General features: G+C 46.1%; 2 protein-coding genes across 6 annotated transcripts; both read right to left on the bottom strand.

The window, feature by feature from the left end:
- Nucleotides 1–47: 47 nt before the first annotated feature.
- On the bottom strand, nt 48–10,260 carry naxe (NAD(P)HX epimerase). Of its 2 annotated transcripts, none has more exons than XM_059006050.1 (7): nt 10,125–10,260; nt 4,572–4,780; nt 3,583–3,691; nt 2,322–2,432; nt 1,824–1,937; nt 1,453–1,600; nt 48–974 (listed from the first exon to the last, which is right to left on the bottom strand). In XM_059006050.1, exons 2-7 carry the CDS (start codon nt 4,754–4,756, stop codon nt 772–774), a joined length of 870 nt encoding a protein of 289 aa, XP_058862033.1. In that variant the 5' UTR covers nt 4,757–4,780; nt 10,125–10,260; the 3' UTR covers nt 48–771. The 2 variants fall into 2 exon arrangements, with proteins under 2 accessions (XP_058862033.1, XP_058862032.1); XM_059006049.1 differs by lacking the exon at nt 10,125–10,260 and adding an exon at nt 7,571–7,702.
- A 182-nt stretch (nt 10,261–10,442) lies between these two features.
- Nucleotides 10,443–27,763, bottom strand: LOC131703141 (tetratricopeptide repeat protein 24-like). Of its 4 annotated transcripts, none has more exons than XM_059006040.1 (15): nt 27,594–27,763; nt 25,481–25,771; nt 22,695–23,003; nt 21,959–22,160; nt 19,231–19,449; nt 18,426–18,554; nt 16,875–16,996; nt 16,032–16,151; nt 15,211–15,296; nt 15,006–15,118; nt 14,524–14,647; nt 13,621–13,703; nt 12,201–12,249; nt 11,290–11,394; nt 10,744–10,838 (listed from the first exon to the last, which is right to left on the bottom strand). In XM_059006040.1, coding segments are annotated over exons 2-15 (1,884 nt in total). In that variant the 5' UTR covers nt 25,703–25,771; nt 27,594–27,763; the 3' UTR covers nt 10,744–10,837. The 4 variants fall into 4 exon arrangements, with proteins under 4 accessions (XP_058862026.1, XP_058862024.1, XP_058862023.1 ...); XM_059006042.1 differs by having other exon boundaries at nt 14,524–14,644; XM_059006041.1 differs by lacking the exon at nt 11,290–11,394 and having other exon boundaries at nt 10,703–10,838; nt 27,594–27,761.
- Nucleotides 27,764–27,920: the final 157 nt, after the last annotated feature.

The following is a 27,920-nucleotide window of genomic DNA, read 5'->3' as shown; positions in this document are numbered from 1 at the left end:
CATACATGATTGATTATAAAAACAATAAACCACCCCACAAAAAAGAATTGTATTATTGCATGTACATCATTTATTTGTTTAGTATATAATCCAAAATGAAAAACCAAAGCAAACCCCAGCCAATAGAATACTGAGCTAAACAAGAACATTGTTCATTTTCTTGTGAATTGAAACCTGTTTTCTACCAGGCTGCTGTAAAACATAAAATACATTGAAAATGTCTCCTCAATCTCTGGAAAACTGGTTATTTTTTGCTTTCGATAACTAGCCAAAGAATACAGCGTCCTTACAAGACTTAATAAATCAGTTACACAAGTAATGCATTTAATAGTAGACTACCAAGATATGTTAACTTGAAATGTACCCACAGTTTTGGGAATGGATGTAAAGTTCCAGATTTCTATATATATCGACTTTGTTTAAAGAGATCATGTCTTTGTTTTGGAATCGCTTTGCCTTTTCTTCAGTGACATCAAAACGCTCATTCTCAACTTTTCAGAAATTAAGTCAACGATACAAAACAATTCGGCTAGTTCCTTCTTCAGTGTACCGCTAAGTTTAAGTTTTTATATAAAAGGCAACAACTACAAACTTGTTTAACATAACTTCAGCTGAAGTTTGTAGAATTCCTAGTGCTAGCGTTCCACATCAAGGCTTTGGTAATGTATTAAATTAATATTGTATTCCCATCCCCACGCAATGGGTCAGTTACAGCAAACCTCACTGTTCTCTTTGTCATGAAGCTGTGCGAGCCTAGGGGCTGTGCTTGCTCTACAGCAGCCGCTGCACGCACTCCGTGCCGGGGTAGGGGGGCAGGTTCAGCTGGTACTTGCGCTCCAGGGCAGCAGGGACGAAGCGCCCCCCCAGGTAGTGGTAGCGTCCTCGGAAGAGCAGAGCAGCTTTCTTGGGTGCAGTGAGAGAGATGAGCATGTCTGGCTGCAGCCCATCGGGGCTCCCTGCTTCCACATCCCAGCCTGCAAGAGACGCATGAAGATGGGAGAAGCAGCTGGTACAGACCTGCAAGACTGCCCGTCTGTCTGCATAGGTGCGACACACTTTAGATTTATCTAGAGAAATTCTTATACAGTTGGGATGAAACTTGCTAAGGATATTCTTTAGCAGTTTCTGAATTGGTAGATATAAGGACGCGCTTGTCTGTTCATACAGTGTGTATATAAAAGATAAACTTCAAAACATAGTCAATGAAACTTAGCGTGCCTTTGCAGTACTACTGAAAAACGTTTGTCTACTTGATTCGGTTTCTTACAAGTTTTATCGTACATGTGTGTAAAACTAGGTCACCATGACTCGGATTCTGATTCCCCGACTATCCTCCCAGGGTTTAAGAAGTGCCTGATGGATGGTAATAAGCTTGTTTTCTAGTGGAGTCTGCAGGTCCGGTTCAGTGCAGTATGGGTGCTCCTCCGCTGGTGAAGCTGCTGTGGGTCCTACCTGAGGGGATGTCGATGCTGGCGATGGGCACCGTCGCCCTCTTCAGGGTGCTCAGGATAGTGCCGAAGGGCTCCCGCACCACCCCCTTGAAGCTGAAGCCGAAGATGGCGTCGATCACCAGGTTGTAGGCCTGGTCGATAAGCTGAGGCTGCAGGAGAGGCCAGGACAAGCAATGAGACCCACTTCCACTGGGAGAAAGACCCTCGCTATAAAACACATTGCAGTGTATCCAGATCACACTCCCTCCTGCGACATACCCTGATAAGCCACAGCTGGATTTGTATTAGAGCATTTTACAGCACTGCTGGGGAATCCCCCTGGATTGCATCAACCACCCGTCCGTGGGTATGAAATCGAGGGGAGCTGCTCACCTCTGTTGGAAGCTCGGGCAGGAAGGGGATGCCCATTTTCTCACACTGGGTGGTCAGGTTCTCAAACAGGGGCTTGTTGGGCCGTTTTGGGTACACGATGGTGGGCTCATAGCCCTGGAGAAAAGCAACAAGATAGGGAGAGAGACAGACAGCATGTCATGAAAAACAACAGGGAAGGGAGAGAGACAGAGGACAAGTCATGAAAAACAACAGGGAAGGGAGAGAGACAGAGGACAAGTCATGAAATACAACAGGGAAGGGAGAGAGACAGGACAAGTCATGAAAAACGACTACCGTTAAAAGACAAACATTAAATGAGATGAGAACTATAAAACACACTCACTCTTCACTCAAGAACCACTTGGTGAGCTACAGTGAGCTGTGCTGTTGTGCTTGTGGTCTTGTACCCTGATAGAAACTCTACACAGCTCTGTTATGTTACAGCACCAGTGTTCTGTGAAGTGTTTAACGGAGCCCCTGCGCCCCTGCGATACTCACAAGGAGTTTGAGGTGTCGCGCACACACCAGCCCGTCGCCCCCGTTGTTCCCCGGGCCGCACAGCACCAGCACTGTGGGGCTCTCTCTGGGGAAAGAGGCCGCGGGGTAGCCCTGTGACAGGAGAGAGAGTCAGGGGAGCCAGGGAGCAGAGCGGGGGCAATTACAATTACATGTTGTTCAATTACAATTACGCTGCAGCAATTACAATTATACTACAAAGTAAAATAAACAGCAGATACAAATACAGAAGCACAACTATGTAACTTTTTTTCAAACAAATGGGGTCACTAAAAGTGGTTGAAAATACGAGAAGAATGTTCGCTCAGTGTAGAACACGGAAGACGGAACTGTGAATGATTAAGCTTGGAGAGTTGTGTAATTGTAATTGATCAATTATTGGGTAATTAAAATTATGCAGGTGCAGTAAGGTTCAACTATACTCACTATTCTAATGACATAGTAAATGTAATTCATTAGCAGTGACACAAAGCCATTGTGATTGAGCGCAGGTGTGCCAGGGACACAGCCCGGCCCACACCAGGACTCTGGATTACCTGGAGCATCGTTCTAGTGGCTGAACTTTTCATTCAGGGATGATGACTGTTTTGTAGAAACAGACTCACAGGAGTAAGGCAAGCAAACTTCACTGAGAACCCAATGCAGAACCAGAGATCAGAATTTCAAATGAAAATAAACGCTCGCTAATGCATGTGGTTCTTTCAAAACTGCACCTTTTAGAACTTCCATTGCTCCAGTGTGCAGTGTCTTGTGTTAGCAGGGTACAGCAGGAGGGTAGTGTCTTGTGTTAGCAGAGTACAGCAGGGGGTAGTGTCTTGTGTTAGCAGGGTACAGCAGGAGGGTAGTGTCTTGTGTTAGCAGAGTACAGCAGGGGGTAGTGTCTTGTGTTAGCAGGGTACAGCAGGAGGGTAGTGTCTTGTGTTAGCAGGGTACAGCAGGGGGTAGTGTCTTGTGTTAGCAGAGTACAGCAGGGGGTAGTGTCTTGTGTTAGCAGGGTACAGCAGGGGGTAGTGTCTTGTGTTAGAAGAGTACAGCAGGGGGTAGTGTCTTGTGTTAGCAGGGTACAGCAGGAGGGTAGTGTCTTGTGTTAGCAGAGTACAGCAGGGGGTAGTGTCTTGTGTTAGCAGGGTACAGCAGGAGGGTAGTGTCTTGTGTTAGCAGAGTACAGCAGGGGGTAGTGTCTTGTGTTAGCAGGGTACAGCAGGAGGGGTTGTGCTCCAGTTTCTGTGGAAACGAGGCTCACCTTAGCAATGGCAACAGCACAGCTCAGCCCAGCCAGCTCCATCAGCTGATCCACACTGAAGCGGTACTCAGTGAAGAGCTCCTCATCAATGTGCTGTGCTTCCTCCTGACTGCAGAGACAGAGAGAGAGACACACACACACACAGAGAGAGACACACACAGATACACAGAGAGAGACACACAGAGGCACACACAGATAGAGAGAGAGACACACACAGTGTTAATAGAGGTGTAGCGATCCACTACAGCTAGAACTACTTTTCAAAGTTTAGTTTTCAGGGGCTCGCAAAATACCATAATAACTCAGTGCTGTACTGGGGATCTGAGAGCCAGCTAATTCAATACAGTCTAGTGTAGAGATCTCAGTGCTGTACTGGGGATCTGAGAGCCAGCTAATTCAATACAATCTAGTGTAGAGAACTCAGTGCTGTACTGGGGATCTGAGAGCCAGCTAATTCAATACAGTCTAGTGTAGAGAACTCAGTCCTGTACTGGGGATCTGAGAGCCAGCTAATTCAATACAGTCTAGTATAGAGAACTCAGTGCTGTACTGGGGATCTGAGAGCCAGCTAATTCAATACAGTCTAGTGTAGAGAACTCAGTCCTGTACTGGGGATCTGAGAGCCAGCTAATTCAATACAGTCTAGTATAGAGAACTCAGTGCTGTACTGGGGATCTGAGAGCCAGCTAATTCAATACAGTCTAGTGTAGAGAACTCAGTGATGTACTGGGGATCTGAGAGCCAGCTAATTCAATACAGTTTAGTATAGAGAACTCAGTCCTGTACTGGGGATCGGAGAGACAGCTAATTCAATCCAGTCTAGTGTAGAGAACTGAGAGCCAGCAACTGAATACTGGATCAGGGTTTAATTTTCAGCATTGTAACCCTGTAACACCTGTAAGTCCCCTTGGATAAAAGGTGTCTGCCAAATAAATAAATAAATAAATAAATAAATACATAAATAAATAATTTTAAAAGGAAAACTCTACCTGAGGTATTTCAGTTGTTTTGTCGTTTCCATTGTGGAGATACCAGCTTTAGGACACGCCCAGTTCAACTGGCCCCACCCACTGGATGCAGGACACGCCCCACTCCTGGTATAAGCCCTGCCTCCTCGTACACAGCGAGTCGTCACTAACACCCCGAGTCCCAGGAGCGCTCTGATACCAGACATCCAGCCAGCCTGCTGCCAGCAACCCTGCAGGAGAGACACAGGGACCCAGGAGAGCACAGCTTACTGAGGGATCCCCATCACTGTGAGGAGAGTACAGCATACTGAGGGATCCCCATCACTATGAGGAGAGCACAGCATACTGAGGAATCCCCATCACTGTGAGGAGAGCACAGCATACCGAGGGATCCCCATCACTGTGAGAGCACAGCATACTGAGGGATCCCCATCACTGTGAGGAGAGCACAGCATACCGAGGGATCCCCATCACTGTGAGGAGAGCACAGCATACCGAGGGATCCCCATCACTGTGAGGAGAGTACAGCATACCGAGGGATTCCCATCACTGTGAGGAGAGCACAGCATACTGAGGAATCTCCATCACTGTGAGGAGAGCACAGCATACTGAGGAATCTCCATCACTTGTGAGGAGAGCACAGCATACTGAGGGATCCCCATCACTGTGAGGACAGCACAGCATACTGAGGGATCCCCATCACTGTGAGGAGAGCACAGCATACTGAGGAATCCCCATCACTGTGACGAGAGCACAGCATACTGAGGGATCCCTAGCACTGTGAAGAGAGCACAGCATACTGAGGGATCCCCATCACTGTGAGGAGAGCACAGCATACTGAGGAATCCCCATCACTGTGAGGACAGCACAGCTCACTGAGGGATCCCCATCACTGTGAGGAGAGCACAGCTCACTGAAGGATCCCCATCACTGTGAGGACAGCACAGCATACTGAGGGATCCCCATCACTGTGAGGAGAGCACAGCATACTGAGGGATCCCTAGCACTGTGAAGAGAGCACAGCATACTGAGGGATCCCCATCACTGTGAGGAGAGCACAGCATACTGAGGAATCCCCATCACTGTGAGGACAGCACAGCTCACTGATGGATCCCCATCACTGTGACGAGAGCACAGCATACTGAGGGATCCCCATCACTGTGACGAGAGCACAGCATACTGAGGGATCCCCATCACTGTGAGGAGAGCACAGCATACCAAGGGATCCCCATCACTGTGAGGACAGCACAGCATACTGAGGGATCCCTAGCACTGTCACAAGCAGAGCTGAATGTGTGATACCTGCAGTGCAACCCCATTTACAGGGACTGCAGCTGCATGTTGTGCTTCCATGTGTTCTGCAGCTCTTAACAGGGCAGTTTCGACAATAACACACATTATAGTAAACATGGCATTTGGTACTACACTTCGTTACATAAATCTCTGTTTCCAAGTCTTGATTTTAGTCAGGGTTGCACTTCCTTGGTCATCAAGTGGGTGAAAGTGTCCCCACCCCTTCAATGGCTTCTCTCCTGTCTTTAACCAGGGGTGAAAATTTGGCACGATGGCACTCGATTCTAGCACCAGGGCATTCAGAGATGATGATAGTTTCTCATTGGGTCTGGACTACTCACATGACCCACCCACACTCATCCACTAAACACTAATTAAAGAGTGGGGCGGGGTTGATAATTTAGCACCAGTAGGCTCTCTGGTGCTACACTTTCAAAACAGTTTAGCACCAATTTTCAAAACGATTTTCACCCCTGCTTTAACCAATCAGCTGAGAAGGAGAGTGAAGGCAAGATGGCGGCCAAACGGAAATTTGAAAGCGCTCACAAGTACATTACAAAATTCAATCCGAAGAGGCCAGCTTCTGGACTGGAATGGCACTGCATGCGTTGCGACAAGCTGTGCTCTCAAAGGAAGAAGGGACATAGAGCGACACGTCAACAGCAAGGGACTCAAGGAAAGAAGAAAGGTTCGGTGGGTATGGCAACGGGTTTTTGTGCCAACTTGTTCTCCTTTGCAAGAAGAGCTGTCCAAGGCTGAGGTGCTATTTTCTAATTTTCTTGTGGAACACAACCTGCCAATCGCCACTGCGAACCACAGTAAGGGTGCCTTTCCTGACAGCGAAATCACCAAAGCCTGTACTTCAGCTGCCATGGCAACATGCTGTACAATGAAGGATGGGGTCAGTCGTGTATTACATGATGTTGATACCTTAGCTTGTTTAAAGTCTTCAATACTTGGTCTTGCTGATACTTTCCAGTTGATGTTGTATGTATGGATTTCATTCATTTACTGTGTAAGTTACTGAAATCGACATGCTGTAGTATATTAGCCATCATTGCTTTGTATGTAAATTATAGCGGCGTGGACGTTTTCTATTTGCTGTGACGTCACTTATTTAGTATTCATATAATCTCACACATCGCAGTTTTAAAAACTTGAGATCTCTGCAGGTTGAAGGTCTCCACAGACCGGACACAATGGGATTTGTTCTGTGGTAAAATGGTCCTTTCGCTGCGACACTATCAACTCTGAAGCAGTTAAAATAACAGACAGTGTAATAACACAATCAGAATTTAAAACTTAAACATCGCGTGTATTTATTGCAGATCATAACAACTCACTGTTATGTTTCTAGTGCCATCTAATCAAAACGGCCAGATAAGAACAACAGGTGTTGATTTCAAAAATACTTATTGCAAATATTAAATAGCAAATATTAAATAGCAACTTGTTCTGAAGTGAACAGTCGAATGTATGTTTCTTTCTAACGTTGGAAAACACGAGTTGTGAACTTGTGTTGTTTGTTGTGGTCTTGTCAGCTTTGCATTCAGTACGGCCATGTTGCACAGATGTGTACAGTCAGAGAATGCAGCAAATACGGTACTGTACACCATGAACCAAACATACACCTGCATTTTAATCATGTGCAACGCTGCCACTTATCAAACAGCCCTGCCGTGCTAGGTTAGTGTTGAATTGGACTGAATTCCATGCAAAATACTTACAATCTTCTCAGCGAAATACTCCAGACGCCAAAAATACAAACCCGCCTTCTGTGTTCAGGATTGTCACATTTTTAGCCAATCGTAGCACACGCAGCGTTTAAAAACTAGATGAATGATATACCCAATCATGTGACCGGAGGTTTTTATAAATGTGTAGCGAGCAGCGAATCAGACAAAGGGGAGGCTTCTTCCTAGTGTGCAAAGCATTCCGGTTAGAGACAGCTTGATATTGAAAACAGTTTGTGGAGAGATTATATTCTTTATTAATACATTTGCAATTTTACAATTGTTTTTGTGAAACAGAGAGTACAAATGTTGACATATAAGAAAATAACACAGTGAAAATAACACGCGTTCCCACGGTTATACTAGCATTAGTTTAACGTGGTTTGCCATGTTTTTATGCTTTACTTCCCTGTGCTTTACAGTGCTTCCCAATGCTTCAGTACCACGCCGCTCTGTGCTTTACAGTGCTTCCCAATGCTTCAGCACCACACCGCTCTGTGCTTTACAGTGCTTCCCAATGCTTCAGCACCACACCGCTCTGTGCTTTACAGTGCTTCCCAATGCTTCAGCACCACACCGCTCTGTGCTTTACAGTGCTTCCCAATGCTTCAGTACCACGCCGCTGTGCTTTACAGTGCTTCAGTACCACACCGCTCTGTGCTTTACAGTGCTTCCCAATGCTTCAGCACCACACCGCTCTGTGCTTTACAGTGCTTCCCAATGCTTCAGCACCACACCGCTCTGTGCTTTACAGTGCTTCCCAATGCTTCAGTACCACGCCGCTCTGTGCTTTACAGTGCTTCCCAATGCTTCAGTACCACGCTGCTCTGTGCTTTACAGTGCTTCCCAATGCTTCAGTACCACGCCGCTCTGCTTTACAGTGCTTCCCAATGCTTCAGTACCACGCCGCTCTGTGCTTTACAGTGCTTCCCAATGCTTCAGTACCACACCGCTCTGTGCTTTACAGTGCTTCCCAATGCTTCAGTGCCACGCCGCTCTGTGCTTTACAGTGCTTCCCAATGCTTCAGTACCACGCTGCTCTGTGCTTTACAGTGCTTCCCAATGCTTCAGTACCACGCCGCTCTGCTTTACAGTGCTTCCCAATGCTTCAGTACCACGCCGCTCTGTGCTTTACAGTGCTTCCCAATGCTTCAGTACCACACCGCTCTGTGCTTTACAGTGCTTCCCAATGCTTCAGTACCACACCGCTCTGTGCTTTACAGTGCTTCCCAATGCTTCAGTACCACGCCGCTCTGTGCTTTACAGTGCTTCCCAATGCTTCAGTACCACGCCGCTCTGTGCTTTACAGTGCTTCCCAATGCTTCAGTACGACACCGCTCTGTGCTTTACAGTGCTTCCCAATGCTTCAGTACCACGCCGCTCTGTGCTTTACAGTGCTTCCCAATGCTTCAGTGCCACGCCGCTCTGTGCTTTACAGTGCTTCCCAATGCTTCAGTACCACGCCGCTCTGTGCTTTACAGTGCTTCCCAATGCTTCAGTACCACACCGCTCTGTGCTTTACAGTGCTTCCCAATGCTTCAGTACCACGCCGCTCTGCTTTACAGTGCTTCCCAATGCTTCAGTACCACGCCGCTCTGTGCTTTACAGTGCTTCCCAATGCTTCAGTGCCACGCCGCTCTGTGCTTTACAGTGCTTCCCGAGATATATAAAAAACGATAATTTAAAATGAAAGATTTAGAAAATTAGAAAATCCTTTATTTCAGGACGTTTTAGACAAAAGGCCTTCAGCTGTGCAGAAAGACAAGTAAACACAGTGCAGTAAACCTTTTCATATACATATATATATATAATTAGGTCTGTCAAGCAATTAAAAAATGAATTGCGATTAATCTCTCGATTAAAAATGTAATCTTGGTTTTAATTGCAAAATACAATTACTGCATCCATCTAATTTGTTTTATTATTATTATTATTATTATTATTATTATTATTATTATTATTATTATTATTATTATTATTATTATTATCATCATCAAAAAAACTACCCAGCATAGAAACACCTCACAATGGAGTTAGTTTATTACTCACCTTAATACATTTCAAATTATACTATATATTTTCTAATCAGTTTCCTTTGAAATGGTGTCCTTTACTGATGTTTCATTGCCATTTTAAAAAAGGGTATTATCTTTTATTGATAGCTTAAAATTCTAAATAAAACAAAGCATTCATTGAGTAAGGGTGTGGCAAAGTGCCCCGCCCCTGTGTGCATTTGTGTGTTCTATGTTGTATGTATGCGTGCGTATGTTAATGTTGGTGTATAGATTGGTACACGGGATATAAACGGGTCTGTGTTTCACGTGTGTTTAAAGTGTAGATTTGTATTTAGGCACGGGGTTGCACAGAACTAATTCACGTGCTGGGATTCAAGTGAATAATTAATTAGTAATTGAATCCCAGCACAACAGTATATATAGATGCACGTTTCTTTCACTCAGGGTTAGGTGTTCGGTGAGTGGAGAACGGGATTGGAGACGGAGGTAATAATAATAATAAGAATAATAATAGTTAAAGTGTTTTCACTCACCGTGTTTGTTCGTCTGTGTGTTGTGCACTGTCTAGTCCGTTTTGTCTGTCTGTTTATTTTGGCGTCAAGTGCCGTGTCCTGTTTTGTATTCCGTTGTTTAAACCTTTTATTTTGTTATTAAACGCTGAGTGCAGCCATTGCACTCAGCTCATCACAACCACTGTCTTTGTTTGAATTCCTTTCTGGTCTGACGCAACCCACTCTGGCCGTCTTTGTGACAAAGGGTTATATTCATTCATTGTAGATTCTATTATAGTATTATACTTGTAGTGCTTTGCTCCATAATGACTTTCTAAATTTCTATGCAAACCTCGACTGCACTCATTGCGTTGCATGCACTTGAACATGGGGCAGCAGGCAGTGAGTTACGGTGTGCTAAGAGGGTCAAACCAGGGGAGTGCGATTAACACGTGTTTAAAAAATGAATCGCCAAAGAAATGAACATGTTAATTGCAGAAGTTAACTGTGATTAACTGACATCCCTAATATATATATATACACACACACACACACACACACACACACACACACACACACACACACACACACACACACTCTGTATATAAGTTGACATTGTGCATCATGAAGCCGTCACATATCTTCTTCACTGTTCACATGACAGCACACAGCCTGGATCGCCTGCTTGCTGTCTGATTGCTGTGCTGTTCGTCACTAATGCAGGAGATCTCAGAGCTGTGATCCACAGGCCTGTCTCTGAAACACACAGACACAAACACACCTATTACAGGCCTCCTTCATTACAATGACCCCCTGTACACAAACACACCTATTACAGGCCTCCTTCATTACAATGACCCCCTCACATCCCACCAGCCCCTAAACTAACCAATACAAATGGAACATTCCCAATTCATACTGTAGCTATTCCACGAGGAACCCGGGCGAGCCCCTGGGAGATCGAGTGGGATGTTTATCCTCATGAGTGAAAAATAACCACAGCAATGTCATCTGGAACAGAGCGATTTGCCCGGTCACTTGCTGTTCAATGCTAGATCTCTCCACACTTCTTGTAAAAAATATTCACATTTGTTATACCCTCATGATCTGCCATCTGCTAAAACACCCAGCCAAGCAAATGCATAGAAATATACATCAAATCTACTCACTCCAATGACACTTTCTTACCCTGACCTAGCTCTCTTACCAATGAAACTGTTCCGCCAACGGCTGTTTCCTGAACACACTAGCTTCATTGTCCCATACCCGGCTGTGTAACTCAGACTGAAGCAGCAGCCAAATGCACTGGAGCCTGGTTTCAAGCACAATTTACAGAACTATATAACAAGAGCAAGATATACAAGATGCACACAGGTACCCCTCTTGGATGCAAACTGAGCCCAACCCTAGAGACAAGGACATACATTGAATATGATAGACATCTCCAGTTTAGGAAGAAAGAAGAAATCACAGAGCATACACACATCAGTGAATGGAAGACTGTACCATAGTATAACCCTATGAAGAAGACATACAGAGACATGTTTTACTGAATTATGGTATTGAAGTTTGTACAGCTGCTATTGGCCTGGGATAGCATGCTTCACATTGTGAGGCAGTTTGGATTAGCAGGAATCTACTTTATTAAACTAGAAATGAATGAAAAAAAAACCACACTCTATCAAATACAGCTTGAAAAGATACCAGATATACAGCCACGGCCAGAGGGTTTGCATCACTGAGAAATGTAGGATTGAGATCTAATTAATAAATAAATAAATAAATAAATAAATAAATAAAAATTATATATATATAAAACTTAGCTGTTATATTTAACATCAAGTAATTAAAGAAACAAATAAATGATATTGCAAAAGTCTACCGGAAGCCATAATAGTAGTACAGTATTTCATGTTAGATTTCGAAATGTCACATTTTTGAATTTGTCTCAGTTTTTAGTTAACTACAAGTGGTGTGTAATTCAGTATGTTAACGTAACATTATTCAGCAGGTTTCGTTCGACTTTATGAAGCAAAATGAGTTCATTCTATAGGATGATGCAAAACGTGTGCCCATAGCTGTACACAAGTGCCTTTCTGAGAAGCTGTGCAGTGTCACCTGTCAGCCTGCAGGGCTCCTGGCTTTACTGTTTCATACAGGTGCTCGCCTGCGGGACACAGGAGGCAACGTTACAGTCAGTGTAGAAAACTAAATAACTCCATAAAGCTTCCCCGTTGTGCACTACCATTCGCTACACAGGAATCAAATGTGCAGTCTTGAAAGAAACATTTTCATTCAAAGGGTTAGGGTTAGGGTCAGGGGGAGTGAAAGATCACAGTTTGGGGCTCCTGAGTGGCGCATCCAGTAAAGGCCCTCCGTGTGGAGTGCAGGATGCGCCCTATAGCCTGGAGATCGCGGGTTCAAATCCAGGCTATGTCACTGCCGACCGTGACCGGGGGGGTTCCTAGGGGGCGGCGCACAATTGGCCGAGCGCTGCCCAGGTAGGGAGGGCTTAGGTCAGCAGGGGAATCCATGGTTCACCGCGCACCAGCGACCTGTGTGGCCGATAGGGCGCCTGCGGGTCTGCAGTGGAGCCATTCAGATCTGTGTTGTCCTCCGGCACTATAGGTCTGGTGGCTTCGCTGTGGATCCGCAGTGAGATAAACGACAGATTGGCAGGAACACGTTTCGGAGGACGCGTGTTTCAGCTTCCGTTTCCCGAGTCACCGAGGGGTTGCAGAGGTGAACCGGGATTTATAACCACACAATTGGCGATTCCAAATTGGGGAGAAAACTGGGGTAAAAATCATTGGCCAGCTGTTTCGAATCACATCCTGGTGAATTTTTAAACTCTGAAGTGTTTTGCACCCCTGTGGCCTCAGCAGAGCTCTTAGATACATGTCTTATCTCTCAGTCAGTGTAATGAGTGAAACAGAAACTGATATACAAAGTGAACCTAAACAACAGGAAGAACGCTCTTTCCCTTAGAAAAGTCTCCCACTGTATTTTTGCAGTTTTTTTTTTGCAGTTTTCCCATGCTTTTCCCATTGGTATACTATGCATTTACCATACGTTTCCCCTGGTCTGCCACAGGTATTAATGTGCTTTACCATACCTTGCAATTATTTACAATTACCTTTGCTTTATCGTGTTCTCATTGTGCTTTATTACACTTTGCTGTGCTTATACTATGGGAAAATATTATAAGAGTTAATTGACCATGAATTGTTTTTTTAATATGCTCTCCCATACCTTTACAATGCTTGCCTATACTCTCCCATACCTCTCTGTGCTTACAATGCTTGCCTATACTCTCCCATACCTCTCTGTGCTTACAATGCTTGCCTATACTCTCCCATACCTCTCTGTGCTTACAATGCTTGCCTATACTCTCCCATACCTCTCTGTGCTTACAATGCTTGCCTATGCTTTACATGCTTTCACTGTGCTTTATTACACAGTGCTGTGCTTTTACTGTGGGAACTTTTCTAAGGGTTACACTCCAGACTGTGCAGTGGCTCCAGACTGTCACACTCACTCCTCTGTGTGGGCAGCAGGGTCCCGCTCAGGCGGTCGTTCTGGTAATGGGGGTCCGGCTGTAGGTAAGTGTTGTTCAGGTTCCTAGAAAAAAAATAGGGAGAGTTCCACTTAAAACAGCTGGACCACAGGGATCAGGGCAACTAGTGCAGGTTACATTCAAAGCAGTTTCTACCCCAAGCTGCTCAAATGATTTATTACGTCACAAGAACCTTTATACAAATAACAGCTGACATAGTTAACCCGAACCAAGACTTCAAACGCAGCACAGAAACCAGCTCGCACTCCTTCCCGGGTCCAGACTTGGGTCCTGGCTACCCGGGTCACAATCCCGTGTAGTGTGAAACCACGTACCTGGGTCAGACCCGGGTTAACCTGGGTCCCAGTGACCCACTCAGGATGTGGGTTGACATGCTTTCACTTCCGCAAGGAACATTTCTGTTTATTCTGTTTAGCCATATTTTTTGTTGCTTGAGACGCAACATGTGCCATATTGCAGCAGGGATGAAGAAACATTTGCTCTAATCAACATTTGGGCCGACGGTTCAATCCAGGGAAGCTTGGATGGAAGCGTCAGTAACAAACTGCTTCCAGGGCATTGATACACGTATTGTGTATTTACTTCTGTCACCCAGGTCAACCCTGCTTTATCAAAAACAGTGTGAAATCACGAACCCGACCCACATGACACCGGGTCCTGCCCAGGTAGGTTCTGACCTGGGTAGAGCATGCAGTGTGAAAGGGGCTTAAATGGAGATAGGCTCATGACAGAATGTAGGAGACACTTGTGCACACAGAGAGTGGTGAGGGGATGGAATGGGTCACCTAGTTATGTTGCTGATGCTGAATCACTGGGATCTTTTCAGACCCAGCTTGACAAAGTTTTGTAAATTCTGAAGCGCACCTGTTGGCCTGAGGCTGCACAGTCTGGTACTGGGGTTCTGTGTCTGGTCTGTCGCTGAGCTCTGAATCCGGGTGTGTCACCACACTGTCACAGCCTGTCCTGCCCTCTGCACCTGGCTCCTCTGCTGGGGGGACAGGAAACACACAGCCTGTGAAATAATGCCATTCATCTTCCCTTCCATGCTCATCCATTCACTACATTGGTATCACATGTGCAGTTTTGAAGGATACACATGATCTCAGACATGAGATGTAGCTTTCAGATAGCTGTGCACTTCCTTGGTCATTTGGAGAGTGACATTGTCCCCCTTCAGGCCCTTCTTCCCTGTCAATAACCAACCAGCTGCTTCCCCTATTGACTGACTGTGTAGCACCAGAGGTCACGTTGCTAGAACATGGTACAAATTATTCAACTTCTTGAAGAAATAGGAGAAAATGATCTGGATTTTGTTTCCATTTACCACTTTAATGTTTTAATCTTACCCGGTTGTGAGGTCTCTTCCCTGGGCTGGCTGCAGCAATCCGCCCCCTGGCCCCTGTGGCCTGGCTCGGGCTGGGCTCCTTGGGGCTCAGTGGGCTGGGGGCCCCTGCTCAACCTGAGGAGAGGGAGAAGCTGTTACTGGGGTAGAAGGATGGGATTCAAGCCCTCACAAGTCCTCCGAACGAGAGGCTCCCCTTTCATACTTACTGGGGGGCTCCCTGCTGACTGAGCTCTCTGACGACATATGAGGGAGGGGTCTGTCGGGGGGCGGGGCCACTTCCTGGGAGGAGCTTCTGCAGAGAGGAAGTGAGGTAAATTTGTATGTCCTGGTGTACAGGACACTTTAAGAACAAAACAATCCCATATATTTTCTATCTGTTAGACATTCAATGAAAAGGCTTCAGTGTGGTCTTTTATCAATGTTGCAGTCCCTCACAACTTACCATGCTGTTCTACAGTAAAGCAGATTTATACGTCTTGCATTACACTTCTCCACCAGGGGGCGCTTACAATCAGACGCGGGTGCAAGGGTTTATATATGGAACCAAAGAAGCGACTGCATTTCTCAGAGAACAGCGAGTACATGAGTATAAGGGGACTATACCGTACATATTAATACACATCGCCATCACAACATGTTCCTCAAAGACATGTGGGAATGTATTGCTGTCAGTTACTGTCATGATTTACTAAATACTCTTTGCCTTGAATTTAATCTGTGTAATATTTGTGTTGTATAAAACACACTGATTGGCTTCGTACTGTATGTGATTGAAATGGAATATTGTATAATGTGCTGAGTGGCAGCTTGTATCTCACGCAGCATCTTATACTATATTTTGATATAATATAAAGTTAAATAAGAGTAGTAAAACAGTGTATCTTAATCATGTGACATAACCTGTATCTGATGCACAGTCATTCAGATGAGCGAATCCCATCAGGATCTAAAATGTAAGGCAGTACAGTATCTGCTATAGAGACCACTTGTGAGGGTTCTGCTTAGCTCCGTGAACGCTGGGACTCACGAAGGGCGTGGCTGGCTGGATCCCTCTCGCGTGTGAGTAACGGCTCTGAGTGGATAGTTTGAACTGAATGGCGTCTGTCAGCTTGTTCACGATGCGCTCGTGAGCCGAGCTCGAGGAGTCCTGCAACAGAGACAGCAGCACCAAACCATGTGTTACTGGCACACAGACAGGATGTTAGCAGCATTGCAAATACAGGAGGGAGACACCAAACCATGTGTCACGGGAAATATTCTCCAATTCCCTCACCACAGCAACTCCCCCAACAGCTCCGGAGAACTGAAGGTCAGTGTGCGTCCTCTGGTCCCCAAGCCAATCACCTCTTTACACCCAGGAGCTCCACAGCGGATATGAGCTACCGCCCCCTGGAGGACAAGGGTCAGCTCGCAGGTGTCTGCTTTGAGCTCACCGGGCGTCTGGCCAGTAGGGGTGAGGAGAAACAGTCCCTGACGACTTTGCCTCCCTAATCTAGCGCCAGAGTCAATGTGAATCCTGGAGAATCCTCAGTAAAGGTTGGCAACGTTGTGCCTTTACCAGGGGAGACCCTCGTCACCCCTGTGCTCCCCTGACAATATGACTCATCCTGCACACCACACAGTCGTGCCTTTACCAGGAGAGACCTTGGGGACCCCTGCGCTCCCCTGACTGTGACTCCCCCTGCACACCACACGGTCATGCCTTTACAAGGAGAGACCCTGGGGACCCCTGCGCTCCCCTGACTGTGCGACTCCCCCTGCACACCACGCGGCCGTGCATTTATCAAGGGAGACTCAAGGCGACCCCCAGAAATGCAGCTTCAGACAGTGGTTGAAGAAGGAGATTGTTGCTGGGATGGTTAGTAAGTACCTTGCTCTTGGACAGCAGAGTCAGCGCTTCCTTGTAATACAGCATTGCTTTCTCCGGGTCTCCCAGGCGGAACTTAGCAGCTCCCAGCCCCTCACACGCCTGCCACTGCCCATGGAAATCTCCTGGGGAGATGGACCATGGGAGAGATGAAGAAGCACTCCTTGAAACAAGAATGTCAGTAACATGCACCCACACCATGACCCACATCCACAGGATGCACATGCAAAACTGTAAGTGTGACAGACGTACTGTATACACAGACTTACAGGCATCTCCATGTATCCCAAGATTATTATAGGTAACCTCAACTTCTGAAGAATGCAAGTTGTTGATCAATTTAGCAAGTTAATGTGTTCAGTTAAATCAGGAGTGGTCAGCTCTGGTCCAGGAGAGCTGCAGGGTGTTAAGGTTTATGTTCCAAATTATCTCTAAATTACTCAATTGAACAAATTACTTAAGAACATAAGAAAGTTTGCAAACGAGAGGAGGCCATTCGGCCCATCTTGCTCATTTGGTTGTTAGTAGCTTATTGATCCCAGAATCTCATCAAGCAGCTTCTTGAAGGATCCCAGAGTATCAGCTTCAACAACATTACTGGGAAGTTGGTTCCAGATTCCCATGATTCTCTGTGTTAAAAAGTGCCTTCTATTTTCTGTTCTGAATGCCCCTTTATCTTATCTCCACTTGTGACCCCTGGTCCTTGTTTCTTTTTTTCATGGCGAAAAAGTCCTTGGGTTGACATTGTCAATACCTTTTAGAATTTTGAATGTTTGAATCAGATCACCGCGTAGACTGAATAGATTCACTTCTTTTCACCTGTCTGCACACGACATGCCTTTTAAACCCAGAATAGCTAGTCAAAATTAAATTGTTCCAAGTCTTTAGAAATTGATGATTAAGGGTTACCTATAAAACCTGCTGGATTATGACTCTCCAGGACCAGGGCTGGCCACCCCTGGGATAAGCGATCTCTTGATTGGTTTAAAAATGCAAGTGTGACATATGAAAATATAGACCATATATCCTCAGATTATTACACACATTGCAACTTGTGCTAAAGAGTGCCCTTACCAAGTTTCACTGCAATTGGATAAGCGTTGCCTCTATATGTTAAAGCAGGTTAAACAGTAAGGTACAAGATTGTGCAACAGGTATTAAAGATCAGATCAGTATGGGTGAGAAATATGGTGAAAAAGTCTGAAAAATTTAACAGAAAATGTATAAGGGAAGGTAGCTGTGCTACTGAGAGATCTGAAAGGTTTTATATTTGCCCCTTGTCCTACTGTATATACTACAGTGGTCCTCAAAACTGTGACCATGGGCAGTTTTGTGCCACACTGCAATATTGATGTACAGGGAGGGGCACTGTAGTCAATAAAATCTACTGCTCTGTGATGCCAATCTCTGCTGGAGTTTGATAAATCTGCATTTTATTCCACACTATGCTCTTATGAGAAATACACGTTTATAAAACACTGAGGGCAGCTGCATTACGAGCAGCAGCCTGACTTTCTCATCAGTTCTGTGGAAGCTGTTGTGTTCCGTGCGTACCGGTGTCTCGGAACGCTTGCAGCGCATGGAGGTAATTCTCTGCAGAGTCTTCATGCTCTTCCAGTTGGCTCAGAGCAAACGCCAGGTTACAGAAGCACTGCCCCTGAGCGCTGCGGTTCCCCCGGGAGCCTGTAGGGGGCAGGAGAACCCACTCAGAACACACAAACAAACATACAAATCATGCAAGGCATGTCGTCCTATAACTAACAGTGCTGCATTTAGAAAAACTACGTCATGAACTCTGTGCCACTGGGGTTTGCAATCATTCTGAATATAATAGAATAAAGTTATTTCGTCTGCCTTCCCCCTTATGAAACTTTACCAGCATATTTACCATACCTCTCTGTGTTTTACAATGCTTCCCTATGCTTTACCACACCTCTCTGTGCTTTACAATGCTTCCCTATGCTTTACCATACCTCTCTGTGCTTTACAATGATTCCCTATGCTTCACCAGACCTCTCTGTGCTTTACAATGCTTCCCTATGCTTTACCATACATCTCTGTGCTTTACAATGATTCCCTATGCTTTACCAGACCTCTCTGTGCTTTACAATGCTTCCCTATGCTTTACCATACCTCTCTGTGCTTTACAATGCTTCCCTATGCTTTACCACACCTCTCTGTGCTTTACAATGCTTCCCTATGCTTTACCACGCCTCTCTGTGCTTTACAATGCTTCCCTATGCTTTACAATACCTCTCTGTGCTTTACAATGCTTACCTATGCTTTAGTGTTCTTTCACTATGTTTATCACACTTTGCTATGTTTTTACTCTATAGGTCCTGTCCCTGCTCTCTCTTACCATGCAGGGCTGCTGCCTCCCTGTGGAAGCCCCGTGCCTGGCTGTACTCCCCCAGAGAGTTGTAGACGGCCCCCAGGTTCTGCAGCACTACGGCCTCCCTCCTGCGGTCTCCCCCCTCCGCCCCTGCAGACAGGGGCAAGGCTCGCTCGAAGCACACCGCCGCCTCGGAGAAGCGCTTGAGCTGGCAGAAGCTCAGTCCCACGTCATTGTACAGGTTCCCTGCACATCACAGGCAAACAGAGTGTTACACAGCAAGGACTCCGTGTGCCAGAGTCCCTGCACATCACAGGCAAACAGAGTGTTACACAGCAAGGACTCTGTGTGCCAGAGTCCCTGCACATCACAGGCAAACAGAGTGTTACACAGCAAGGACTCCGTGTGCCAGAGTCCCTGCACATCACAGGCAAACAGAGTGTTACACAGCAAGGACTCCGTGTGCCAGAGTCCCTGCACATCACAGGCAAACAGAGTGTTACACAGCAAGGACTCCATGTGCCAGAGTCCCTGCACATCACAGGCAAACAGAGTGTTACACAGCAAGGACTCCGTGTGCCAGAGTCCCTGCACATCACAGGCAAACAGAGTGTTACACAGCAAGGACTCCGTGTGCCAGAGTCCCTGCACATCACAGGCAAACAGAGTGTTACACAGCAAGGACTCCATGTGCCAGGTTCCCTGCACATCACAGGCAAACAGAGTGTTACACAGCAAGGACTCCGTGTGCCAGAGTCTCTGCACATCACAGGCAAACAGAGTTAGGGGATTATGACATAAAATGTAAAAAATAAATCAGTTGGCTAAACAGTACAGCAGATACTTTCAGTGCACGTAAATCACAAGTGTGGTAACAGTCTCTATAGCAGATGCTGTACTGCCATATAGTTTAGATCCTGATGGGATCCACTCATCTGAAGTGACTTTGCATCAGGTGGCTTATAGCAGATAGAAACCATGTCACATTAAGATGTACTGTTTTATTACTTTTATTTAAATTTATATGATAAAAATCTATAGCATAATATGCTGTGTGAGATAGAAGCTGCCACTCAGCCAGCCAGTCAGTGTATTTATTATACAGCTTTGGCCAAAAGTTTTGCATCATCCTATAAAATGAACTAATTTAGCTTCATAAAGTCGAATGAAACCTGCTGAATAATGTTATGTTAACATATTGAATTACATACCGCTTTGTAGTTTTCCATATACAGTACTTAACAAGAAAATGATAAAAATGGAAAAATGTGATATTTCAAAACCAAAAAATAAATACTGTACTAGACTTCTTCAATATCATTTAGTAGTTTCTTAAAATTCTAGGTGATGCAAAACTTTTGTCTATAGCTGTACATCATAAAAAAGAAAAACAAATATTATACAGATAAGATTCAAACACACACAAACAAACAAACAAACAAGACTGGTCACCATGCCACCAGAAACTACAAATGGCTCCACGGTTTGTATTTGCGCTTGAAAAACGGGTGTGGACCACACCGAAACCTTGAGCCAAGACATACCGAAACCTTGAGCCAAGAAACAGAATGTGTTACTTTAACCCCCCAGGAAGAATACAACGTGGATTCTCTCACACAGCTCACCTCGCCCCTCCTTGTTGTGGATTCTCTCACACGGCTCACCTCGCCCCTCCTTGTTGTGGATTCTCTCACACAGCTCACCTCGCCCCTCCTTGTTGTGGATTCTCTCACACAGCTCACCTCGCCCCTCCTTGTTGTGGATTCTCTCACACGGCTCACCTCACCCCTCCTTGTTGTGGATTCTCTCACACGGCTCACCTCGTCCCTCCTTGTTGTGGATTCTCTCACACGGCTCACCTCACCCCTCCTTGTTGTGGATTCTCTCACACAGCTCACCTCGCCCCTCCTTGTTGTGGATTCTCTCACACAGCTCACCTAGCCCCTCCTTGTTGTGGATTCTCTCCCCAGCTCACCTAGCCCCTCCTTGTTGTGGATTCTCTCACACGGCTCACCTCGCCCCTGCTTGTTGTGGATACTCTCACACGGCTCACCTCGTCCCTCCTTGTTGTGGATACTCTCACACAGCTCACCTAGCCCCTCCTTGTTGTGGATTCTCTCACACAGCTCACCTCGCCCCTCCTTGTTGTGGATTCTCTCACACAGCTCACCTAGCCCCTCCTTGTTGTGGATTCTCTCACACAGCTCACCTAGCCCCTCCTTGTTGTGGATTCTCTCACACAGCTCACCTAGCCCCTCCTTGTTGTGGATTCTCTCACACAGCTCACCTCGCCCCTCCTTGTTGTGGATACTCTCACACAGCTCACCTCGTCCCTCCTTGTTGTGGATTCTCTCACACAGCTCACCTCGCCCCTCCTTGTTGTGGATTCTCTCACACAGCTCACCTAGCCCCTCCTTGTTGTGGATACTCTCACACAGCTCACCTCGTCCCTCCTTGTTGTGGATTCTCTCACACAGCTCACCTCGCCCCTCCTTGTTGTGGATTCTCTCACACAGCTCACCTAGCCCCTCCTTGTTGTGGATACTCTCACACAGCTCACCTAGCCCCTCCTTGTTGTGGATTCTCTCACACAGCTCACCTCGCCCCTCCTTGTTGTGGATTCTCTCACACAGCTCACCTAGCCCCTCCTTGTTGTGGATTCTCTCACACAGCTCACCTCGCCCCTCCTTGTTGTGGATTCTCTCACACAGCTCACCTAGCCCCTCCTTGTTGTGGATACTCTCACACAGCTCACCTAGCCCCTCCTTGTTGTGGATTCTCTCACACAGCTCCTTGCACTCCCCCAGCACACGCTCGATCTCCCCAGCAGTGAAGTCCTGGCTCTGCAGCATGTGGTTTGCAGCCTCCCTGAGCGCCGTGGCTGCTGGCTCCACACACCCTGCTGCCCTGTAGCACTCCCCTGCTCTCTGGAAGCTGTGGGCTGCCATGGCAGGCTCCTGCACAAGAACACAAGAAAAGTTTGGGAACTAGAAAAGGCCATTTGGCCCATCAAGGCTCATCCCTTGTTAGCACACCATTCTCCCGTTCTGGGGGGAACTTATTTAAAAGCACATAATCCAGTATTTTTGTTAAACGTTCCCAGTGTTTTAGATCCTACTACTTCACCTGGTAGGCTATTCCATGCATGTTAACTCTCTGTACAAAACAGTGCTTCCTGCCTTCTGTTCTAAACTCACTTTCACTCAGCTTCCATTATGCCCTCTTGTTTTTTTCTGTGCTAAATTTGAAGTCGTGTCTCGGGTTAACTATCTATTCCGTTTCTGATTTTAAAGACTTCAATAAAGTCCCCTTTCCCTTGTAAGTTCGCTGAGAGTGTAGGTACCACACTCACAATGACAAAGCATTTGAAACGTTTAAACCACAATAGATCAGGTTTTCATCTGTTCTTTTTATTTAGATTGTATATGTTTCTAAGTTTTCGTGGCTACATCTAATGAAGTTAAGAGCGTACTTTCTCCAGGTCAGCTCACCTTCATCTGCAGGTGACAGTATCCCAGCTTCATGCGCGCCTCTGCCTCGCTCCTCCCCCCTTCTCTGCTCCCATACTGCTCGGCGGCTTGGCGGTAGTGCTCGGCCGCAGTGGCGTGTTGCCCCAGGGCATCGTGGGCCGCCCCCAGATTGAAGTGCAGGTCCGCCCGCTTCTCACCAACCCCCTCTCCCCCCTCGCCCGGGGGCTGCGATCGCTGCAAGAAGCCCAGACCTTTTTCTGGCTTCCCCACCTCCACATAGGCAGCTCCCAGGTTGAAGGCACAGGCTCGCTGCACCTGGGCTTCCTTCAGCTGGGGAGAAGAGAACATTGAAACTCACACTAGCACTGCTGCTGCACCCAGTCCTGGGGTTCAGAACTCCCCTCAATGAAGTCTATTATTATTATTAATATTGAAATGATCAGGAGCCAGGAGTTTGAGCAGGGTTAGAAACTCACACTAGCCCTGCTGCTGCACCCAGTCCTGGGCTTCAGAACTCATTGAAGTCTTTTATTGAAATGACCAGGTGCCAGCAACTTGAAGACATTGAAAAAGCCTTTGAAAAGAAAACTAGCCCCACGTAAACAATCCTGTTATTGGTACCATTCCTTCACACTTTACCAATTGGGGTTGAGTCCACCTTACCCAGTGATATAAGTATACAGGCCCCTGCTCAGTCTGCTCTGAAGTGATAGCACTGCTCATCACAGCATGAACAGCCATGTCAGTAACAACCCTCTCCACAGCTGTTCATTCAAGAGCTTCAGCATGAAGTTGATGACCATGAGAACACTGAATGATGTATATAGAATAAGAATTAGTAATGAAATGTTTAATCATCTCAAAAATTTAAGATGTGGCATACAGATGGACGGATGCCTAAACAGACAGACATACACCCCCTATATCCCAGACAGACAGACAGACACCCCCTATATCCCAGACAGACAGACAGACACCCCCTATATCCCAGATAGAGACAGACACCCCTATATCCCAGACAGACAGACACCCCTATATCCCAGACAGACAGACAGACACCCCTATATCCCAGACAGACAGACACCCCTATATCCCAGACAGACAGACAGACACCCTCTATATCCCAGACAGACAGACACCCCTATATCCCAGACAGACAGACACTCCTATATCCCAGACAGACAGACAGACAGATACCCCCCACTCTATCTCAAGAATCTGATCTCCTCAATAGCTTTTGCTAAATAATGTCAATGCCAAGTTTCATGACAATTACAGGTAGTGGACAAAAAAATGGAAACACCAATGTAAAGTCACTTAATAGGGCGTTGGGCCACTATGGTATCCCACTCTGTGGAGTTCTCGGCGGACCGTTTTTGATGAAACTGGCTGCTCGCGCCCCAGGTTGAAATTTGCAGTCAATTCATCTGCAGTTGCTCGCCTGTTTTGCCTTGCACTTCGAATTAATGCACGGATATCACGATCCTGGAGTATGCGCTTCCGCCCACTGTTGCCCTTTGCTGATGATGTCTTTCCTTCGGAGTTCCATGCCGACATCACCTTAGACACCATTGCTCGTGAAACATCAGCAGGTTGAGCTGTCTTGGTCACTGGAGCTCCTGCCAAACGCGCCCCAACAATCACCCCTCTTTCAAAGTCACTGAGGTCTCCTCTTGCAGCCATGCTAGCCATAATTATAGGCAACCAGGCCTGTCCAGCATTTTTAAACATGACCCTAAGCATGCTGAGATGTTATTTGCTAAATAATGCTTTCAATATACTTGGTGTCCCTCATTTACCCAGGTGTTTCCATTTTTTTGTCCACTACCTGTAGATAAATGGTTCTCCAGATATATGGCAATGTGTGACATGCAGGATTTCATTTGTAAGCAGTAGACACTGCAGTCTCTTTGCACTGCTGGGAAATGTAATGCTTTCTATGATGCCGTTAGGGGCACTTTCTCAAGCATGGTTATTAAAGAATGATGAGCTCTTCCACACTGGGGAATCCCTCAGCTCTGACTGCTACACAATGAGCTGCAGAAGCACTGGCAGCACAGCAGAGTGCCGGGTGTCAGAGAGGAGACTGGCACAGTGGAGTGCCCTGTATTAGAGAGGAGACTGGCACAGCAGAGTGCTGGGTATCAGACAGGAGACTGGCAAAGCGGAGTGGTGAGTTTCAGAGAGGAGACCGGCACAGCGGAGTGCCGGGTAGCAGAGAGGAGACTGGCACAGCGGAGTGCTGGGTATCAGAAAGGAGACTGGCATAGTGGAGCGCCGGGTATCAGAGAGGAGACTGGCACAGCAGAGTGGTGAGTTTCAGAGAGGAGACTGGCACAGCGGAGTGCCGGGTAGCAGAGAGGAGACTGGCACAGCGGAGTGCTGGGTATCAGAAAGGAGACTGGCATAGTGGAGCGCCGGGTATCAGAGAGGAGACTGGCACAGCGGAGTGCCGGGTATCAGAGAGGAGACCGGCACAGCGGAGTGCCGGGTATCAGAGAGGAGACCGGCACAGCGGAGTGCTGGGTATCAGAGAGGAGACTGGCACAGCGGAGTGCTGGGTATCAGAGAGGAGACCGGCACAGCGGAGTGCCGGGTAGCAGAGAGGAGACTGGCACAGCGGAGTGCTGGGTATCAGAAAGGAGACTGGCACAGTGGAGTGCCGGGTATCAGAGAGGAGACTGGCACAGTGGAGTGCTGGGTATCAGAAAGGAGACTGACACAGCGGAGTGCAGGGTATCAGAGAGGAGAAGTGGTGAGATCCTGAGATTGGGATCAGCATATGTTTCTATAAAAACCTAAATCACCTGCAGGGAAGTCAGGAAAGCCTTCTTGAAGCATGCCAATGCCTCCACCGTGTCTCTCCCCAGTAGAGCTCGGTGTCCGGCTGCCGTGAGGGCTTCGATATCAGCCTGGAGCTGCAGTGGGTCCCGGGCAGTGCTGTCCCCCCTCTCCTCCCTCCTGTCCCTCCGGCTCCCCCTTGACCCACGCTCAACTTGGGGTGCCGGGGGTACCTGTGAGGCCATCATTGTGCCAGGCTCAGCTACACCATCAGGGCTGCAGTCTAAAGAGATGAACTACACCTTAAGAGTATCAATCTGAAAGCAGAAATAAAGATTACAGCTATTTGAATGCAGCACTCAATATCCCCACCATTTCTATAATGAGCTGTCAGAGCCTGTCTCACACTCCACCTCTGCTATGAGCTGACTCACAACAAGCTAGTAAAACAGATTCGCTTTTACAAACTGCTGGGTTAATAAACAGTACCTCGGTAGCCTGATAGCACTAAAGTTACTGTAGATAACAATGAAAACCTCTCAATCTTACCTGCCCTGCACTTCCATTTGTTAAATCAGTCTCAAGTGGGCAGCTTTGTAAGAAACACATGTTATAGCAAACTTTTTATTTTCAAACGTGATCTCTGATTCCACACCAGGTTAAAACAATCTCTGTTTGCACAGGCCATGCTTTCAGATAGCGCTGCACTTCCTTGCTCATTTGCTATGAACATGGTCAGCATCCCTACACTGGAGTCATTCCTGTCAGTAACCAATCAGCTACCTCCCCTGTTGACTGACATGCTTTAAGCCAGTAACATGAACCAGAAGACACTGCTGAGGTGAACTGAGGAAGTGCAAGTGTAACAAATATTCTAAGAATAAGGCATAGAAACTGTGAACTTTCTTTAACCTGGAGTAGTACGATATCATGTTTTAAAATGAAATTGCTAGAATGTGTTTTACTGTTATATTTGCCATTGCACGTATATCTGAAGAAAAAATTAAAAACACTTTTTTCAAAATGTTGTCTACACACTTAGTTTTACTTTATTTTGCTATTGAGTGTTTATACACACATGCTTTTCCCATGGTTATACTATACACCATGGCTTACCATGTTTTTTAATATGCTTTACCACACCAATGCTTGCCTGTGCTTTACCATACCTCTCTGTGCTGTACAATGTTTCCCTATGCTTTACCATACCTTTCTGTGCTTTACCATATCTCTCTGTGCTTTACAATGTTTCCCTATGCTTTACCATACCTTTCTGTGCTTTACCAGACCTCTCTGTGCTTTACAATGCTTCCCTATGCTTTACCAGACCTCTCTGTGCTTTACAATGCTTCCCTATGCTTTACCAGACCTCTCTGTGCTTTACAATGCTTCCCTATGCTTTACCAGACCTCTCTGTGCTTTACAATGCTTCCCTGTGCTTTACCAGACCTCTCTGTGCTTTACAATGCTTCCCTGTGCTTTACCAGACCTCTCTGTGCTTTACAATGCTTCCCTATGCTTTACCAGACCTCTCTGTGCTTTACAATGCTTCCCTATGCTTTACCAGACCTCTCTGTGCTTTACAATGCTTCCCTGTGCTTTACCAGACCTCTCTGTGCTTTACAATGCTTGCATGTGCTTTGCCATACCTCTCTGTGCTTTACAATGCTTCCCTATGCTTTACCAGACCTCTCTGTGCTGTACAATGCTTGCATGAGCTTTGCCATGCTTTCACTGTACTTTATTACACTTTGCTGTGCTTTTACTATATGACACTTTTAAAAGGGTTAGTTTACCATGGTGTTTTTTTTTTTTTTTTTTAATATGCTTTACCATTCCTTTCTGTGCTTTATTACACTATGCTGTGGTTTTACTCTGGGGAAACCTATGTCCGTATATCATCATTATAGCATGAGTGAGCATCATAGGATATTTAAAAAGTAAGACATTAAAATATTAAGAAAAATGATAAAGTATCGTTTTAAGTTTTGGTAAAAACATTGGAAGTCGTACAGAGCACTTAGTACCGTCCAGTAAAGAGCACTTAACTAACGCGTCATATACACGCGAAGAATTGTGTAGTGCCATAAATAAAGACAACTTGTTTTTTTAATTAAACTAAAGTAAAACAAAACATACCTTTTGCGAATAAATAAATATCCAAGCGTGTTTTTTGGCTGACGTTGATTGTATCCGCTCCCAGTGAACGAGCAATATGACAACTCTCTACAGTGACATTTGTAACGAATGCAGGTTTCCATGTAAAATAATCGGCTACTGTGTTATAAACATTGTACCTCTGTTGCTATAACAACCCCTAATCAACAACGACATACAAGACCCGCCCTTAAGACGTCAAACAAATAACTGACAACATTATCAACCAATGACATACGAAAAAAACCGCGCTCCAACTCTTACCACCGTTGTTAAATATGTCACATTTTACCTAATATAAAACTGACT

This window comes from Acipenser ruthenus, chromosome 32, assembly GCF_902713425.1.
Source record: "Acipenser ruthenus chromosome 32, fAciRut3.2 maternal haplotype, whole genome shotgun sequence".
Lineage (NCBI taxonomy): Eukaryota > Metazoa > Chordata > Actinopteri > Acipenseriformes > Acipenseridae > Acipenser > Acipenser ruthenus.
This window is presented reverse-complemented; position numbering and strand designations above follow the sequence as displayed.